Consider the following 20,964-nt stretch of genomic DNA (forward strand, 5'->3'; position numbering starts at 1 on the left):
AGCTGTACCGCTTTCTCAGAAACTTCGCAGTTGAAGAAAAATTCGTCCTGGGCCAGGATTCGAACCCAGGACCACCGCTTACCGGAGCAGTCGTTCTACTAACTGAGCTAACCAGGAGGATAGTCGTTTGTAGCACAAGAGCGAATTAGAACCCGGTGGTCCCTGGTTCGAATCCTGGACCAGGACGAATTTTTCAAGTGCTAAGTTTGTGACAAAGTTGTACAGCTTTCCTTTGTAGCCGTACAGCTGCATTGACGTGGAAGTCAAACTTTTCTTCGAAGAAACGTGCTCCACCTTGGGGATTTCCCCTAAATCTGGTCGATGAACACCTGTCCATCACTTCGAGTTGATCAATTTGCTCTCGTGCTAAAACGACTAGCCGCATGGTTAGATCAGTTGGTAGTGCTTTGGTTAAGCAATGGTCCCTGGTTCGAATCCTGGACCAGGAAAACTTTTTCTTCAACTGCGAATTTTCTGAGAAAACTGTGCAGCTTTCCTTTGTCGCCGTACATTGAGGTGGATGTCAAACTTTCCTTGGAAGTATTACGCGCATACACGCACGAGCACTCACCATGCAGCACGAGCATTCACCATACAGGCTGGCCCCTTCATTGAGCCTCACGTTTTCTGCCACTTACACGTGTACGTCCGATGTTCATCTAGAGCTTTGTGTTCTACAGTGACCAGAAATGAAATGAAGTATTAGCCGCGATGGCTCAGCGGGTAAGGCGTTGTCCTGCTGAGCCCAAGAACGCGGGTAGGATACCGGCAACGGAGGCTATTTTTCAGGTCTAGGTGAAAAGTGAAAACCCGTGTGTGTTGAGATTTTGGCGTACTTTAAGGATTCCTAGGTTGTCAAAATTAATCTTGAGCACTCATTTACGGCGTACTTCTAGGCCCAGGTGTATCTTCGGCGCGTTAAACCTGAAAATAGGTTAAACGAACTTATTCAAAAGCGTAGAATACAGTAAATATGCAGTGGAACCACGTTTTACGAGGAGCCGCTTTTTACGAAGGGTCACTACGGTTCTGGTAAACTCACCATAGAAACAATGCATTAAAAAAATTAGCAGTGGCTTATCTCGGCTATGCCAGGATATAAGCAGCGTGAGCTATGGTTCCGCTGGTTATTCTTAGCTTCCCTGGTTGTCTAGGATTAGCTTGATTATCATGCTTACTGCTGCTTCAATGACACACGCACGGTATACCCATTATGTGACACCTGTATATTTATCAAGCGGCTCCGGCGCGGCGTCACCAACCGCCCCAGAGCTAAGCTGGTTCCACAGGCGCACGCCGGTGTTGCTGCGACGCACGAGCCATCGGTTCCACACCCGGCCACCCCTTGCACGATCGAGTGGACCGGGCCGCCGCGTGCGGAACGGAGGTCGGCGAGGACGCTGGGCGCGTGGGGTGTGTGAGAGACGCCGGGCAGCGAGCGACGTTCTGTGCGCCGTGTGACGTCAGTGCTCTGCGCTGCACTTGCGCAGCACGGCTCTGCAGGAGCCACGGGAAACTGCTCAACCTCTGCCAGTGTAGCTCACGCTACAAAAACTCCGATTATTCAACGCTCAGGTGCCCGCGGTGCGTTTCACACGACGGACGCTGAAGGGGAGGGGATAAACCGGCGTTTTCCCCACCTTTTACGCCGCTACGCCGCTACGCCGCCTCGTCGTAAGCTTTATTTTGTAACCCCGTTTGATACCGCTCGATGTGGAAAGGTAAACAGTCTGCTGTGGGCCCGACTACTTGCTGAACAGACTTGAGAAATAGGCAGGTACTTGCGGGCCGGCTCGAAGCGGCAACGATATGAAGCTCCCATCCAGCTGACGAATGTGAAAACACATACGCAAAAACCCTACGGCAATGAACGAACTCTCGCTTTCATCGTCCGCTCGATCCATGTTTTTTCCTTTAAGAGGGATTTTAACACTGGGGATAAAATCTATCCGCTTCCTCCCCGCGCCACGTATCGCATGACCGCACGTCACGCCTCCGTGCGAAAACGAGCGAAGCAGCCGGCGCAGGCGCGCACGGCGGGCCCTCGGTAGCAGTGCCGGTGGGGTCAGAGGCGATTTGTCTGAGTTGTAGAGACTCCGTGGTACAGACAATCCCCGCCTCGTCGGATTCTTCTCTGTTTTGCGAAGTGATTTCACTCGTCTGGCAACTCTGCTTCCATGACTCGCTCTTAACTGAGTGTCCTAGACCGGTGACATGCGGTACGGTGACTACGGCACCCACCGAATGCTAGAAACTCGGGTTTGGCTTGCTCACCATATCCCTCATCTGCAGCAACTCAGACAAGAGCAGGTCCCGCAAAGAGATTGAAGCAAGTTTTCAGGCGGGCGAGAAGCATTTCCAGAGCTGCCAAAAACCCACCGAGGCAGCTCCTGATCCCAGCAGTGCCGCTGGGAAAAGGGGGGGGGGCACAAAAAGGCGTTTCTTGAGAAACTTCCGATTTCAGTTAGGGGTTCGCAAATTACGCAAAAACGTGCTAAACAGAGTAACATATAAAAAAAATTACTAGCCAACCTGTAGCGTGAGACTGTCTACTAGGGCGGAATTCATCTGCACCCCGTATCATACGACACCCCGGCCATACAACGCTTTCGCGTGCTCAATTGAAAGTCACATTATCGGGATTCCACTAAATTTGTGCAGTAAAAGACGCTGTATTTTTGAAAACCTTAATTCGTCGATGTAATGTACGAAGCTTTCTCTCGTGCAGACCCATGGATCGGAAGTCACTGGCAGTGGATCGCCGACAAGCATCGACTCCGGCCTTCCGGAAGGTTAGTTCCAGACATGATGATGATGATGGTTGGTGTTTAATGGCGCAAGGCCGACGAGGGCAAAGAGCGCCAGAGAAGTTATTTAATGAAAAGAAGTGATTACCACAAAAGGTAGGTATAAAACGTGTAAACTGGACATAGTAAGATCAATAAAGATAATGGTGATGGCTGGTGTATAGGGCCAGATTTGATTATGCATGATAGGAAATGTGGTTTAAAAACTTAACATCTGACAAATACTTAAACACACGTTTCACAGCAACCATGTAGTTCCAGACAGGTGGTGTAGGAAGCAGGGGCATGAAGTCTTAACAATCGTCAGGAAACGCTCATTGTAAATCCATTGCAATGTGAGAGCCTTGATGTATTTTGCCGTGGCGGTTCTGTGACTGTTTAGTCCTGGGCAGCTTAAGCCGAAGTGATGAAACAACGGCCGTGGGAGAGTACTTCACTTACAAATTGGGCAATAAAAAAGATAACAAGAACAAACTAACTGCCCTTTAACAAATATACGTCATTGTTACGGGAGTGCATTGTTCTTGCCTAATTTTTTTCTTGGCCGCCATTTCGTTGTTTCAGCCTAGACTGTCCATGACTGTACATATGTGTCCGTTCAAAACATGGCAGTAAATGCGTAAGGAGAATACAGGGGAGAGGAAAAGAGCCGAAAACTGTACTTCACATGATGGTTGAGAGATATTCATATAGAGGGCCCTTGCAATGACATCATAGGAGACGTAGGAGGCATTTCTTGGTCCGAGCAAAAGCGAGAAATGACAGGCCGGCGAGAAAATTACACCATTCTGTGGCGTTCTATTAGCGCTATCAGCACCCAATTCCCAACCCATAGATAATGTCTCACATGCGGCTGCTTCACCCAAAAGCCACACTCTAAACTTTTTTTCCACCCATATACTCCCTAGAGGTTCTTTTTCGCCTGTCCTCTAGTGATCCTCCTTGTAGGAGTTTTTTTTACTACATGGAACAGGGAGGTTTTGTTTACCTCCTCAAAACAGGGTGTTTTTAGGTGATAGAAAGGAGGTAGTTAGGGAGTGTTAAGAAATGTTAGGGAGAATTTAAGGAGATCAAAATGGAGTATTCTTTACTTCCTCAAGGCGTTTTTAAGTGATGTTTATGGACTTTTTAGGCGGTTGAATAGGAGCTTATTATGGCTCCCTTGGGAAGTACTTATGTTATTTTAGGGGCGTTTTGAGGAGGTTCAAGGGAAGCATTTACTTTTTTTGCATGAAGTTTTACGTTTTGTAGGCCTCGCGAGGGGAGTTTTTAGGAGGTTCAAGGGAAGCATATATTTCTTTTGAATGGAGTTTTGCAAAGTTTGGGCGGTTTTGTAGGCCTTCCGAAAGGAGTTTTTTCAAGGCCACAAGGGAGAGTTTCTAGTTCCCTGCGGGAGTACTGATTTCACACGGTTTTGCTCGGTTTCAGGTTTATTTCAAACGAACTTTCGCATACAAGTTTACATGGTACATGGTGTACACAAGGAGGCTCCGAAATAAAAACTTAGGGCGGCCTCCTATAAGAAAGCAAAAATGGTAAATTGCTAAAAACACGCCAGTTAGGAATGGAAGACAGCAATAGAATGCTAGTTGAACAAACCGTAGAATTAATATTACTACAAGAACTGGAAATACGCGAAAAACAAAGATAGGCGCAAACACAACCACATGGTAAGTGAAATCATTATATAATAATAGCGGATCAAGAACGCGTCAGTACTTATCAGAACTTATCAGAACGCATCAGCACTCAGTACACAAAGTGAAAAAAATGGTTGCAGTGGTTTACAACAACAAAAAAATTTCAGTTGGTGGTGAAATGAGCGATCTGTGTGCTAGTTGAACAAACTGTAGAAACAATATTACTACAAGAACTGGAAATACGCGAAAAACATATAGGCACAAACACAACGGCATGGTAAGTGACATCATTATATAATACTAGAGGATTGAGAACGCGTGAGTACTTATCAGTACGCATCAGTACTCAGTACACAAAGTGAAAAAAATGGTTGCAGTGGTTTACAACAACAAAATTTTTTTTTCAATTGGTGGTGAAATGTGCGAGAGCTGTGTAACGATTTGATATTGAAAGGTAATGAGCATTTTGTAGATGGTAAAGGCACAAGAGATAAATGATGTAGGAGACAGACAGCAATGAGATGGCTATGGATAAATGAGTAATATAAAGAACGAGAAATATGCTGCGGAAAATACCAGTGCGTTTTGATAAAGACACAAATGCGCCAAGAAAAGTGACCCAGTCTGAGGAGTTAATTGCAAGGATATAGAACAGAATGGGTGGTATCGCGACAGCTTCTTCAGAGTGAGAAGAAAAAGCCATGTAATTCGTGTTTTCCGATAATTTTGAGTTGATTCATTTGGCACCAGTTGCCAACATTATTTAGATAATTGTTTCAAGTTATATTAGTTGGTTAATATTATTGCTTCACTAAAAGATAGCTGTATTATCAGCATACAGAAGGGCCCATCAAATATCCCCTGTTCAGTAAAAAAAAAAGAAAACGTCAGAAACATAATACGAAATTCTTTAAACTACTATCCAATGATTACAGGATTGAAAACAAATAAAATATTGGTGAGGGATATTGATGCGATAAAAGTTAATTAGTTCTAAATCCTTCACACGTGGTTTGGTGCTGGCAAGGTCCAAAAAGGCATGTTCCACAAACGTTAGAGCTCTGTGTGCCTTCTTGGGATATTGAATGTTGAAAACCCAGAACGATGCAAACAGACTACACAGTCCTCCCAGTAAAGATGATGCAGTCAAGACACTCTGGCCATCGATGCGGAGGCTAATTTCCCCTTTCGCGGAATGCAGGCAGGGAGTCAAAGGAACATCTACCTGAAAAAGCAAAAAAGAAAAACAAAATGCCCCACATGCAAAATTCAAAACAGACACTATGGTTAAACGAACTTAATAATTCGGCACAGTAATAAAATTGTTATGCCAGGTTCCCTGCGAATTTCAGTACTTAAATTAGGAATGCAAAGGCTTCATAAAACCAAGTGCCAGTACATTAACCATCGTGGCTTTTGCAGCAATAAAAAAAGATATTACTTCCGCACAATATACTCGAGCACAACTTTAAATGACAGTGAAGTTAAAATGCAAGTCTCTCTAGGTTGATAGATTAGCTCACGGGGAACACTATTATACCCCTCTTACACCTGGCATTTTTTTTAAAATAAGGTTGAAACTAGCAAAAAGACGTTTTCACCGGAAGGGCTTAAGTGGCCTGACGCGCACAACTTCTTTCTTGGCTGCCGCTGGATGGTGCTACTCGTCCATACTTGGGGTGGCAGTACCGCTTTCCAAGGGAGCATGCGAGCTACGCATGAGAAAATCGTTCGACGCCAAAACTTCCGAGGCCTCAAAAGGCCAATGTTCTTCTTCAGTGAAGCGTAAATACTGATCACAGGTCCAATGGAGAAACATTTTGCTTAGTGGTCTCGAACGGCAAATGACAGGGGAGTTTGGGGAAGCATGAGCGATTTGACCGAAACTGACCAACTGCTTGGTACGTGGTAATGTTGTATTCAGTTGCTCATATACTGCTATTAATCACCGCTGCTTCACTTGCTTCCAGTTTATTCTGATGCAAACAGCGACTGCAGTCGTGTTTGCGTCACGCTTGATGAGCAGTTGAACAGCGATTTCTCAGCACTTAAGGCATCTTGGCACTAAATCAATGCTGAAATGGCTATGCAGAGGTCCGACTTCCGTTTGAAATCAACTTGCTGGTTGTCTTCAATGACCCTTTAACAACAAGTTACCCTTATGCCTCATCACTGCAACCGATTGTTCCTCCGTGTGGTGCAAAGTGTGTTAGTGTATAACGTGAAACGAACTGTTTCTGTGATTTGTAGGACTGATTCTGCTATTAATTACTGCAGTGACAACAAGCTATGAAAGAAAATCCCGCCATCTCCACGAAGTGAATGATGATGAGAGGGGCGAATCTAAAATGCTTATCAGCAGACAATGTGACGCATTAAGTGCAAGCTGCTTTCATAGTGTGTGCATTGACATTAGGATATGGCCCCCTGGCAGAATGATGCGCTGCGCGAGATTTTGCCGTACCTAAAAGGACAGGCAACTCATTTTTACGGAGTATAGGATCTGTAAAAGGGTTGCGAGTTCGGCGAGTTGGTAATTATGCATTGCGAAAAATAAACTGCGCGCGAATTAACGAGGACAAGAACACATGAAGACGGCACAAGCGCACACTCGCAACTAGTTTATTATTGCACAATTCAAAGCTTTATATGCCCAAGCGCCCAATTGCCGCGCCCCCAATGCGTCACAGTTCTCGGCGCACTCAGCCGAAAATACTAAAAAACCGTAACAACAAAACCACAAAACGAACTTTGAGGCGCACGAAAGGCGAAAAATCAGCAAAGATAACCGCATCATACATGGATTAAGACCCCCCTCCCACCCCCAACACGCATTCCCAGAAGCACCGAAATAGCGCTCAATGTGCGTCTAAATATGCGACTTCTCGATTAAGCAGGGCGATAGAGGGATGACTGACACATTCGGAACCAGCTTTTCTGATGTGGCTGGCTTCTACAATTTCTCGCGTTTGCTGGTTCTTATGTCGCAAAAGGATGGCTGTGCGCTCAAACACAGGGACACAATCAGGTCTGCATGCGCGGCAATGAGAAGATAAGTGGCTCAGGTCACGTTGAAAAATGAAAAAAAAAAAAAAAATATACGGTACTTTTAGACGTCGTACGCTCGAGTTTGTGACAACGTACCCGTGTGCGGCTCTGTCCTGAAGTTCGGAGAAATGCAGGCGGGTTGTGTTATATTTCTCGTCTTGCATTACGCTTTCTTTTATATATTAGCGCCCTCTTCCCCGACCTCTCTACCTTCCTTACCGCTTCCGTCTGACTGCGCTGATTCTCGCCAGCACGAAGTAACCGTCACGTTGCTTTGAAACGACCCCGCGCGCGACAAACGATCTTACCTCGAATGCCCTGTTACAAACCAGCCTACAAAAGAATGCGAACGCATACCCCAAAACCCACAAACAAGTAAAATAATACGAGTGTGCGCTTTTTTCTTTGCCCGTGCGCGTACGAGCGGTGAGCGGCACGGGTACCCGGGTACTTCGCTGTTAACCCTATCCAAACGTTTGACAAACGCATCGACTGATGAAAGACCACTTACCAGCGAGCTGTCCACACCTGTCGCCGTATCCAAATGCTGTTTGCGGCCGTTCCTCGTGTGACAGGGGCACATGAAAATCTTTCCACCAAATGGCACTACTAGTCCTTCACAAATAAGAAAAAACGACGGCCCAAGGCGAGGCTTGAAGCTCCGGCCGCGCCGAGTCACCGGCCGCGCTGCGTTGATAGCACAGAGGTATACATCCGGGCAGCCAGTCGTGCCGCCAGGGCAAGTTGAGTCGCTGCAGTCGGGTGCGTTGGCGCGCTGGCACGGGAATTTAAATCGTCTATGTATGCGCAAGCAAGCGAAGCAGATGAACGTTGCAATTGTTTGCAACGGCGAGAGCTGCCTCTTCGTTAGCAGCAGAGTTTGACACCACCTATCGCCAAAATAAACAGATTGAGACAACACGGCCGCGCTCTCTGCCTGTGATCGCGCTGGTTGAAGCATCTATACGGGTATACGTACGGTATTGGTTTTGTAGCTGCGTGCAACCGTTGCGTCCTGCTTACTCGTTCTAATTAGCATTAGGCCACGGTTGAAGTGCTGGTGCACGGAGACAACAGAAGACTAACATGGCGACCTCCCGCTTGAGATGATTACCTCAGATAGGGCGTTTATTGTGGACGTGGTAGTATACAAGGAACCGAACGCCATCTCACAAATGGTGTTAAGTCGTTCTAAATCCTCCCTTTTGCTACCCGGATGGGCAACGGTACTACCGTGGAGGTTCGTCCACTTCTTTAGATCATGCCTAGGGAGTACATTTTTTGCTATAGGTACTTTTCAGGGCACATTACTTGATTAAAACTCCATTTCCGGCTAGTTTGCGTTTACAGTGCACCAGGTTAATGTGTGACAAACGCATCAGTCGATTAATCATTCTAACACAAATGAAGTCTGTTGCGAACAGGCCTGTAACTGAATGTCCTGCGCTAAATTGGCCGTATTCTCTCCCACAATGCTTGCCGGGTGTCCCATCAAAATAAAAGTCGTATCCATCGACCATAACAAGATTAGGTAATTTATACCGCACTGTATATTGCTAGAAAGTGTTGTTTTTAGATTTGTTACGTTCTGAATGGTGCTTGTTCATGCAAAACATTAGAGTGAAAGTATTAGAGCTTTTTGCGCCCACAAGTCAACACGATCAAAACCGTGTCCTGATTTGAAGCCCTGGAAACCGGCTTCAGGGTATTCCACCCGTCTAAATGTCATGTAGTACGTGCTAGATGTCATGCCAACTGCCACTAATCAGGTCACCTGTTTCTATTGGTTTTTTCCATCGTTTATGTCTTCAGATTTTGGATATCCACCATCGCTGCCGCACCTTCTGTCTCTCACACGACAAGTGGCGCAAGGAATGGTAAGGCTGGAGGAATTTAACTTATGACATAAAACTCCCTTACGTGAAAGATTTCGCACACGCGCACGCTGGACATTGCATGGAGTAGTAGTGTAAAGACAGAATGCGGAGAGGTAGAAGATCATTTTTCAGAAGTTGTTACTTGAGCAATATGCGGGCAGTGTGGATGTGTTTCAATACACTAGGTTCTCTGAAATTGCCCTGAGCCAGAGACAAAAAGAAAGCCTTTTAACAGCGAAGCTCTTTTTGGTCGACGCGTTCATGGGACAAAATATGGTAACGTGGTTGTAGCGATGTGGAGAGGGCACAGTTTAGCCAAAAGGAGAGCAAGCGCCGAGCGCACATGCTGCAAGTTGAAAAAATGCTTGAACAAGACGCTTATATAGGCAAAGCTTTTCTAAACTAGTAACTCTGGTGGCGATGTTTATACTCTAGTCGACAATACTGAGGAAAAAAATCAAGCATATTTGAGGCGAGGCATCAATGCATAAGCGATATTTGCGTATTTATTTTAATTAAAAATACATGGCTGCCCGATTTTTACGATAGCAAAAGAAATATGCTGGGAAAAAACGGAAAGCGCTCGTGCACCCCTTTGTAGCAGTGTCCCAAGTTCAAAAGCAACAGAAGATTCAGTAAATTGCGCGAGCAGTGAAACACAGCAAAAATGAATTGGCACGAATGAAAGCAATCCGCTGGCTTTGAGGAATTCGATGAAGCCTAGCCTTGCGATTAGGGAGCGCCAGGCAGCTTCGCTAACATCAGCGTTCGCGACGTTAAGTCAGTGAAGCTAGGCCAATTTTTTTTGTTTTGCACTACTGCAGAAATTGGCATCTTGCAGAAGTAGTTAATCGAACCTGGTATAAGGTGCACCATTTTTGGTGCACCCGCTGTTGCCGGTTGCATGGTATATACCGAGAGCGATGTGTATAGTGGGTACCATGGTATGTTACGCACTACAAATTCCATATTATACAGAGACAAATGCCGATTTGCCTAACATACTGTCAAGGGACACATGGCGGTCAATGCCCCATACTGTGATGGCTTAAGACAAGACGACGAGGACGACGAAGTGGCTGTGTCCTTGCACGCCGTTTTCCTGCTAGCCAGCTAAACGTTCACACTTATCTCATTTTTCTTCCTGAATCTACTTTCATATTATAATATTTAAAAAATTCTGTTTGGTATTTCCTTTTCTAAATTTTGGGATCTAAAATAATATAGGTCACATCCTCATTAGGTACAAAGCTTCTTGGCCAATCCCCCGCGTGGGTATGTGCCATGGTCTGAGGCAACCAACTAACCAACCAACCAACCTATCTAATGGCCGCCATGCACATTCTGTAAATACGTCAATCGCATCTCTTTGTAAATAAACCTCTTCGCATCAACCATGGATCGCCTCATTAATTCTGACCCAACGAAACGTTTTGGTGGCAATACTTACTGAGCGTGAAAGAGTAAAACGAGAAGTGAGAAGCTGCGAATTTCTTGACTCTAAACACAACGTCCAACAGTACCTTGTTTCACTAAAGCATAAATGTTTGGCTCCGGTGGTTCCATCTCGTCCCTCGGTGTTGGAGTCATTTTAACCCTGTGAACGAGGAGGACACGGCACCGAAAATAGACGAGACAGAGCGAGCGGGAAAGCGGTGACGGAAAGTATGGTGAAAGTGTGAGAGGGAGGGCAGTACGCCGAGGGGGCGAGAGACATGCTGCTCGCCTGCGGCGCGCTACGAGAGAATGCGAGGGTATAGTGCGCCTTCATACGTTCTCTGATTACGCAATAACTCCCTGACACGCAGCAGCCATGCGCTGTCGCCGAGATGACTGCAGTTCGGCCTGACCTTACATTTCCCGCTAGGAGTGCCGAAATTGTCAGCAATTTTATTTCTTGTCACACTCCTAATATTATTAGGGTGAGTTCTATTTGAACTGCTTCTCCTTGGTGACGGTTTTCTCTATTTCGGTTCGTGTATCGGGAAAATTGTTGTCTATTGCTACTACTATTAGCATACTGGAAACTACTGTTAACCGCTGTTAGCTATGCAAATGTATGAGATAATTAGCCGTAGTCACGTGAGACGCATTTGCCTTAGCCTACTCACCAGATACATTGTTTAAATAAGATTGTCATCAGAAACATTGAAGAAGTGGCTAATTTCAAGGGTGCTGCTAAATAACAGCACAAAATGTCTGGTGCTGCAGTGGTTCCAACTGTGCCAAAAACACAAAGACTTCGCGCTTAAATTGCAAGTTCGGACAACTAAGCAGCCTCCCCGGACCGCTCCACTGGTAATCGCAGTCCTTAAATTGAATCAATGAAACCACATGCACTGTGAGAGAAGGCTTTGGAAATAAATTCACCGGCAGGTTTTGTGCAAAAGACATTTTAGAGCATTTGGAGACAGTCCGTGTACTTTCCAGACGCGCAGGGGCCTGCCAAAGTGCAGCCTCAATTTCAAATTTACCGCCCACTCGTTGCCTGTCCCGCAGGAGTTCGTTTCTACGAAGCGCGGCGTGCACTGAGACGAGGTTTTGGAATTTATCCATATTAAGGTTTTGTGCCAAAGACATTCCAGAGCGTTTAAGCAAAGTCTGCACATTCGAGACGTGCGCGTGGTGCCAAATCGGAGCCTCAATTTCGAATTTCCCGCCCACTTGTTGCCTTTCCCGCAGGAGTTCCTCTCGTCGAAGCGTGTTGTGCACCGTGACCTGGCTGCCCGCAACGTGCTCATGATGAATGAGCAGCTGGTGAAGATTGCTGACCTGGGCCTGTCCCGGGACATGTACCAGGAAGGGGTCTACCGCAAGCAGGGCGCCGAACGCCTGCCCATCCGATGGATGGCCCCCGAGTCGCTGTCCCACATGACCTACACCACCATGAGCGACGTGTGCGTGAGCCTCGGAGCAACTCGCTTCATGTTTTTGCAACGGAGCTGTTATAGGTTAGGTTCTGACAAGAACTGCGTGTGTCGACGGGTGGTTGCGTAGAAAAAGTTGCGGCGACAAAAGTTAACCTTCCGGCAATGCAAACTTTCCGGTGAATACTTTGTAGCTGACAATGTAATGTAGGTATCTTGAAAAAAATCAAATTAAAATTGGCTGTGTGGAGCAGTATACCATTATGCCGAGTTTCATTTGCTTGTCACAATTAGGTATCTTAAAAAAATTGTGCTGAAATTGGCCACTGGGATGACTATAATTACGCCGAGTCTCCTTTACGTGTCATAACTAGTTAGTTCAAATTGAAACAGCAACCATTCTCTTTCAATTCAAATTGAAAGAGAATGGTTGCAGAAACCGGCTGTATCTCTTGTTTTCGCAAGACGATTCTGTAATAAAATTATCTAAGAGTAACTTTGGAATTTATTCTAAGGAACAAGTGAACTGAGGCGGGCTAGTTGGTGCATGATGCTACATACTTTGAAAAAACAGCGCCAAAAAACGGTACGACAGAAACTCCCTGTCGTATCGTTTTTTGACGCTGTTTTTTTTCTAAGTAGCATTATTCCAAGGAAGTCGCGCGTGTGTGTTTTTATTCGATCACTATGGTATTTCATCATACATTACTCAATATATTTATCCCCCGATATAGCTTCGCTGGTCACCTATATTTACAGTAGTGAAGTGAGGGCTCTAAAATTTTTTCACGTGCTACATGTGATATCATTGATAGTATTTTTAATCGCAGCTTCTTAGTATTATCCCTGCGTAGTTGCACTTCACATATTCTTTCCGCACTAGGTACTGCACCACCTCGGAAATTCTATTCACAACATAAACATGCAGAAACCAAGACATCCAGTATGCATGCAGATTGACTGTTGAAAACGTTGTTGTTGTTGAAAACGTTTATTAAGAAAAGAGGGGAAGGGAGTTGGGTTATAAAGTGGAGCACTGGGTGGCCATCCTATTCCGGTAGGCCGCGGGCTGTGGCTGCAGTCTTCGCCCGGAGAATCAGGGCTTCCTGTTCTTCGAGCTGGCTGCAGCGCAGCGCGCGCTCCCAATGCTCAGGAGAGGGGAATACTGCATAAAAAAAAATTTTACCGTTTTACCCGCTGAAGCAATATGTTAGCGATGAGGTGTGCTGTAGTGATGGGCTAAAGAAAAGTTCATGCCATATGGGATTCAGCATGTGCAGGAATCTCAATACTGGGGCATATTTATGTTTTGTCTCCATCATAAGTAATTGTTAGGACACTTCAGTTTGCAAACGCGGATTACGCTCAGGCACCGCAGACACTCCTAGATAATGCCTTTGCGTTGGCCGATGTGCATACGTCTGATGGCTAGTTTGTGTTTCCATGACGTGACCTCGCATCTGCCTTTATGAGTAATTTACAAGGGGGCTCTGAGGCTTCTCTCAGGAGGCTCATCTAATGAAGTTAAAAGTTTCCAGTCTTTTAACTTCCTGGTTCACGGTACTACGCGGCAATTTCCTGCGCTTCCGAGTTCTTGCCATCTTAGTTTGCTTATCGATGATCATACTTCGCCCCTTTTGCACCAGTAGTAGGTGCAACATTTGGTCAAGGCTCGATGTGGAATATCTAGTGGCGTGTTAAAAAGAATACCTGACATTCACAATGTCACATGTATTTATTTATCCTTACTTGCTTGGACCATGCCCAGGTGGTCTTTCGGAGTGCTGATGTGGGAAACCTTGAGCCTTGGTGCAGTACCGTACCCTGGCATCCAGAACCACCAGCTGCTTGAATACATCGCTGCTGGTAATCGCTTGGACAAGCCATCCAACTGCTCCATGGAAGCGTAAGTCAGCTTTCTGTTGCGGCACGAAAACACCGCCAGTGGCTATCTTTTCGTGATGTACAATTGGATTAACCCACGCATTCACATCAACTGCTAATTATTGCCTTTGGGATGACATCTTAATGAAATGAATTATGTTTAAAAGTTTAGAACTGCTTGTGTGGCTGCTCGGTGCTTTAAATTCATTTAAAGTTTATGAAACACTTGGGTTATGCGTTGCACATGCACATGTTTTGTAACGAATGCCCAGCGACTGTGTATACCCGAATTGACATGTCAGTTTGTAGGATCCGAAAATAGTGAATTAGGAAATTAAAAGGTGTAGTTGCTGTCAAAACACAGTTGACGGACCTTCTGAGTGAAATTATTGCGATGCCAGCATCGTTTGGATTATCACAATGAAGATTTTTGTCTATTCCAACAAACACACAACGAAAAAGCCGAATTCATTAGGTACCCGCTTTCCTCTCCAGTTTAAGACGTTTCGCAGATTTTACCATGGCAGGGTAGGCAGGAAAACTGGTCAGAAGTGCTTCAGACGAGAGTCGCTGGCCTTATCTGCTGCACCAGCTTCCTTGTCTGTGCCATTGCATCTACAAGGACAACTCTGGGGAAGTGGCCGCCAAACATGCAGTATGTGCGCAAACTTGTAATAATGGTAATGACAACTATGGTGATAGTCTTAACGTGGTGTCTCATGTAGTAAGCGCAATGCGCAAACAATTAGTGCTGTCTCGGCTGTCGGTGCCAGAACTAGTGATAGCAGTGTCCATTCAAGGGCGTGAATCAGTTGTGTTTTACTTGCTATAGTATGATATATAAACAGTCCATGGCACATGGCATTATTGTTAAAGGGGCCATGAAGGCAAAATACCAAGTTTGATTCATTAGAAAAGACCCAAACAGCAGTTTTTTTCGATAACAATGATACCAATTTTACCACAAGCTTCAAACGGATAATCAAGATGGAAAAACAGGTCAAGCGGTGACGACTCCACAGCTACTTTCTGATGATTTCAAGATTTTAATATTTCTGGAGGTTTTATGGTTAAAAAAGCGTCCTTAGTCGTTGGAATGGAGTTGAGTTAGTTGCCAAAGGCTAGTTCTTTCAAACTGAACAATGTTTCATTTTGTTTTCATGACTCCTCTAATGCAATAATTTTATAGGCAAGTAAAGGTTAGGCTTTAATTTAGCATAGCGAAAACAGACATTGCATTCTTCCTGAGTGCGAAGCTGTTAAGTACCCGTTTGAGCATTGAGTGGCGTCGGCGTAACCGAGTAAATGGGTGCGCAGGGGAGGATGAAAGAGAACGAAAGCGGAGTGCAGCAGAGAATTGATGATCGGGATAGTGATCAGGGCATAATGAGGAGAGTACGGTAAAAAAAATGAGGAAGAAGGCCGAGTACCGCACTTTACATGCTGTGTAGCGGTGACCTGTAAGACATGGCACCAGAATATTGCGCCATACCGATGAGGTAAGCGTAATCGGACCGCCGCTACCATAATTGGAAACAGCACTGCAAGAGGGAAGGTCTGCCTGCAGTTGCTGAGATGGATTCAGAGTATACGAAGGTTTCACTCAAATTTCTTTCCTCAACATGTCGGAATATTAAAACACCCATAAAGCAGCACTCAATTTTGCATTGGGAAGTGCTGTAATAGTGAATAAATGTTTTTTGGTTCTCGGAGTGTTTCCTTCGTCCAAACGAAACTTTTTAAACACTGCCTCGACCACCTTGCGCGTTCGCTCATCTTTGCACAGACCGAAAAGAACATCATCCACATTTGAAACAAAATTACAGGTTCTAACCAGTCACAGGGGCTTAAGCAAGGTTCGATAGGTTGCGATTTTACGTGTCCAAAAGCTGGAGTACTATCCAAGGAACGTCCTGCAGCAAAAATGATTTAAAAGCGTTGAGTATAAGCCGAGTCATCGTTCATTAAAGAGGGCCAGCAATAAGGCCTGGAGCTATGACCCTCTCATCGCGCCTCAAAAGCATTGTGGAAGCTTTGACGTCACCGACCAGGTGCGAGATTACCTAGAGAAACAGGGCAAGGTTCGAGACGCGCGCAGCCATTGGCTCCGGTCTGCCCTACGTCAGGCTTTTTTTAGCAGCCATCGTGCAGGCTGCTCGTGCAACTGCCGAGCGGGGCCGGTCGGGCCGCTTGAACTTCTCGGCGACCTCGCTCCTCGCGTCGGCCGTGGTCGCGTCGGCACGTCAGTTGAATAGGGAAAACGAACGTTTGAAGGCCAGGTAGGGAGGTCCCAAACACAACATTCTCGCTCGCGCACGACAGTAAAGGGTCATGAGCGCCATGCGACGCACGACATGAGCGCCATGCGACACGTTCCTGCGCGCATTTTTCCCCTCTCCCAATTAAACCGCTCTTGTAGCCTTCATGCGCGCTCCTGGCCGCCGCCGAACCGGTTTCCAGAGGGGGAAGACGCGTGCAGATATGCCTCGCTCACCGGACATGTGTCCCCCGCGTAACTGAAGATTTACACCGACGACAAGCGACACGCTGGCGTTTCCTCAGGCGACACTATCGCGGCGAACAGGTCCCTTCAAGTCCCCGACGCTCGGAAAAGGCTTAGCATCGCCGCAGTTGTACAAATAGTCACCGCTTTACGAAGCCGCGCCGACGACGATCACCAGCGCAATCTTTCACTGCACTATCACCACCTCTCACACATTTATAAACTGATTTTCAGCAATAGTCCCGCTCTGCCGGGCTGTGACAAGTTTTAGCTGCTGCTGTGCATGCCGTATCCTGCATACACCGCAGAGTGGGCTCCTTGTCGGCGGCGCAGGCAGATGCTTGCCGCGGTTGCGCGTGTAGCGGCGTTTCCACCTGCAGGGACTCTCCGTGTTTTTCAGCGTTATTCATAGCTTGTAAACGACGCGCTGTATCTACTAACTCAGCTAAGCTCGTGTGGCGGATAGCGACGGTAGACATTCGTTCATACTGAGATACACCATGCCGCCGGTGCCAGAGCACCGCTCGCCGGGACCGCACCTGCGTTTCCCCCAGAGCAGGGAACGCTGATTGTCTACAGCATTTAAAGGGACCTTGCAACACTCTTTGAACAGCGCAAGTAAACGTGCACGACGTTTAGATTACACTGGCAGGAATACCTGAGCCAAATATTACACGTGTACCTGGAGCGGTGAGCTCACAAATCGCTGGGAAAGACGCGGAAAAACCAACGGCGTTCTCTTCAGTTTTCCTCATTATGCACCCCTGTTATGGCCTAAATGACGTCATTGCGGCCATGGCTGTCCTATTGGCTGTCGCTGGTCAACTTCGCGGCTTATTTCTCGCATTTCCTGTGACGATCCGCCGTCGTCGGCGCTGTGTACCAACCTCTTCCTTTCCTGAACCTGTACGCACAGATTTGGAGTTTCTTTTGTGTTTTGAGTACGCACGGAGTTTCAGTGATGAAATCTTAACACTCCCCTTTCAACGAGACCACTCGACAACATACGTTTATTGTTCAAAAACGCCCTACCAGCATGAGCGCGCACTTGAGAGCAGGCAGCCATGACTACTTTTTTGTGGTACCACACCGGAAATAGGCCCCTTTCCGTTAGGGAGAAAAGGAAAAAACTCCCCGCCTGTGATATATCGAAAACCGCCGAATAAAAAGCCGTGAGTCGCCCCCATTTCCAGGAGAGAGAGCGCAGCTTTCGTCGCGTTGTCCGCGGTTGAGTTGAAAGGGAACAATTATGCGCGATTTCTCATCGCGCGTACTTTCGGTGATAGTTAACTAATTTTCATAATTCTTGCGGGAGGAGATTGCTAGGACAATAGACTTTATACCGCAATAAATTTTGAGTAGTCGATGGTAAGTGCTGCAGGGTCCCTTTAAAGGGGCCCCCCAATAGCGGTTTCGTACTGAACAGTGGTTCGTGCGTCGTAGAGGCTGCGTCAGAGCCAAAACATTTACGTCAGAGTGCGGCAGTATGGCGGCGAGGAAGCGGTAGGCAAACCAGGAAAGAAAGAAACGATATTTTTGCGCGATTGTGTGGCCCCTGCATTACTCAGAGGTGTAATATTTGGTGAACGTTGTCGTGAAGGGGTACTCTAGCGATTCAGCGATTGGAATGGCGACCTTCGGAAGCCTATTTAGGGCCATTTTAAATGGTGCTGTTTGTTTCCAGCTAAAACAAGCAACTTCATCACTTCTGTTTTGAAATGCCACTCATTTCCAGGTATGACATCATGTCGTCCTGCTGGAACCCAAGCCCCATTTGCCGACCGACGTTCGTAGAAATCGTGCACAAGCTCGACGGGATCCTGGAACAGTCGCAGGAATACTTCAACTTCAGCACCGAGTCGGAGTAATGCCGCTCTACCGGCTGCTGAGACGTTGGCGACCCTTTGAAGAAAGAAGAACCGCTTGGGTGCCAACGCTTGATTCGGCTACGATGTGAATGTAACCGCTGTGCTCGTCATACATGCGGACTGAGCGAGATGAAGCTGCACTGTAGCTCTCTGCTCTTTTGAAGCACTCATTGATTAATGGGAATATTCAGTATTGTGATACTGGTGGTACTTTTGGCTGAGAGATTTCTTTTAGTAACTTTGTACTAATTGAGCAGCTTCGAAAGAGATGGCAGAAGCAAAGGAAGGGTTTGATTCCTCTGCCCGGATTTTAGGTTAAAAGAACTCATCCTCCCCAGCTATAACCTCTTGGCTAGACGTCGGTCATTCTTAAAGGTTATGATGGAAAAAGAAGGTATAAACTTTTTGTCTGTAAGGATGTGACACCTGAGATTTTAAGGCCCATGCTGTAGGAGGGCCTCATTGCATTGTACTTTTGACTTTTTTGCTTTTGTACTTCTATCAATGAAGAATGCAATTTTCCTATTGACGTGCTAACCGCATTATTTGAATACCTCAATGACATCGGCGTCGCTGAGCTGATATAGGACCAGACCATCCTTGCACTGTACAACCGTCTATAGACTTTTCACGTGTCGCACTGACGGTCCCCAACGCACACGCTACCTCCTTTTTTTACTTCTTTTATTTTCTTCTTTCTTCTCTCCCTTCCGCCTTTCTTCCTATTGCAACTTTATTCCCTCCTCCCGTACCCCGCAGAGTAGCATGTCGGCGTTAACCTGCCGGCAGACCTCTCTGCTTTCCTCTAATAAAGAGCTCTCTCTCTCTCTCTCTCTCTCTCTCTCTCTCTCTCTCTCTCTCTCTCTCTCTCTCTCTCTCTCTCTCTCTCTCTCTCTCTCTCTCTCTCACTGAATTGTGATTCTTTGAAGTATTGCAGAAAAGCGGCCATTCCATTGCTGCCAATGTGCTTTTGGTTTCCGGGGAGTTGTTCTGTCACCTTTCTGTCAGGATGAAATTGAAAAGCAATACACCTTCAGCGTTGCAAAGCCGTGGCGAGCTTTGCCTATCTGGATGGCTAGGCTAAAAAAGCAAGGCAATAAGACAGCAATTTTTGGCTGATTTACTTTACCCACTCTCTAGCGGACACCTTAAATAAAGATGAGAATACTTGTGCTGCTCCGCTCACCGCTCGCTGCTGTTGATTAACAATCCGTAAATCACGCGTCGCATAGCTCTACACTTGTTATATTTGGCCCCAGCGTACCTCGGTCACGAAAACTATGCGAGACAGGTGCCGGAAGAAGAGTGTATATTTCACGTTAGGTTGGCGTGAGAGAAAAGTATAGAGAGTTTTAGCATAGCGGCTAGCGTACGCTAACGCTACGGCGGCGGGTTACGCGAAACCGGCTGCGTATACGCGTGCGGGAAGGGCGAGGAGGGCGCCCCTAACCGGAACGAATGCGCGGGCTCTACGAGGCATGCGCGTCCGCCCCGCGGAACGAATGCTCACCTGCGTAGTCGGGACCCGGCACCCGCAGCTGTAAAGTTAGTGTCCGGAGAGCGGAGAGTTTCAGCATTGCGTTTTCTGCGTTTGCGTACGCAAAACGTCACATTTTTTGTGGCATGCTATAGCGGGATTCACACGACGGAGAAATACCGCCTTTCTGTCCCGTGGAGCCCGCTCACGTGACCAGTTTTTGGCTCCGCCCCTTGGTTGGGAACGCCCGCGGGTGCTCCGGCAAAGAAAAGGACTCTGCATTCTTTCGCTCGACGGCGGCGTACCTCCGCGGGGAACGGAAGCTGGTTTTGGCTCTACGGTCACGCGGTTTTAGGACGTACCAGGTGTGAGGGAGGCCTTTTCGGTGCGGCGTGGTTGACACGTGTGGAAGTGGCCAGTGCGGGCACCGGAGAAGCGCGCCTTGGCGTTTGGGGGCACTGTGGGCGATCAAGAGCTAAGTTGTCTCGATCTGTGCCTCTCGAAAGCCGCCTCGCTTTCTCCGCGCTCTCGTCTGCTAGTCGCACCGCACGTGTGGATGCGCCGCCAAGCCGGACTGTCCGGTGACGTTGTGTTGACGTCACATATCCGTCCGCCTCCGCGGGCCTCCTCGTCCGTCGTGTGAATCCCGCTTATGCCGGCACCGCGCGGACAATTTTAGTACAGCGTGTCGTCGGGTTTTATTTGCGGCATGCTAATTCCTATGGCGCCGTCTGTTGAACCGAATGCGAAGCGACGCTCATTTGGCCGAACGAGCCCCTGCAATTTTGCTGGACTACCCAACCAGTGCAATCGAGTGCCTTCCCGTTAGTATTAAGCGGGGTACACACGTCCGTCCGAGCAATCCGGTTTCGGACGCGGGGCGTCAAAATATCGAGCAGGTTGGATGCGCGAGGGAGAAGGCGACGCGGCAGGTCATCTGGCAGCCAAACCGATTCTCAGTGCGGAGACGCGGGCGGGAACGCGGGCTTTTCC

At 47.1% G+C, this 20,964-nt stretch overlaps 1 protein-coding gene across 1 annotated transcript in view; it reads left to right on the top strand.

Moving 5' to 3' along the window:
- Positions 1-19,329, top strand: part of LOC144137897 (uncharacterized) — a 50,167-nt gene extending 30,838 nt beyond the window's left edge. The window contains exons 15-19 of the mRNA XM_077669914.1: positions 2,729-2,792; positions 9,308-9,372; positions 12,055-12,269; positions 14,008-14,145; positions 18,362-19,329. Of these exons, the coding sequence (XP_077526040.1) occupies positions 2,729-2,792; positions 9,308-9,372; positions 12,055-12,269; positions 14,008-14,145; positions 18,362-18,494 (615 nt within the window). The 3' untranslated portion in view covers positions 18,495-19,329. The remainder of the gene's footprint in view (positions 1-2,728; positions 2,793-9,307; positions 9,373-12,054; positions 12,270-14,007; positions 14,146-18,361) is intronic.
- Positions 19,330-20,964: the final 1,635 nt, after the last annotated feature.

The sequence above is a fragment of the Haemaphysalis longicornis genome, unplaced genomic scaffold, assembly GCF_048455015.1.
Source record: "Haemaphysalis longicornis isolate Haplotype H1 unplaced genomic scaffold, Haemaphysalis longicornis Haplotype H1 scaffold_5, whole genome shotgun sequence".
In the NCBI taxonomy this organism is placed as follows: domain Eukaryota; kingdom Metazoa; phylum Arthropoda; class Arachnida; order Ixodida; family Ixodidae; genus Haemaphysalis; species Haemaphysalis longicornis.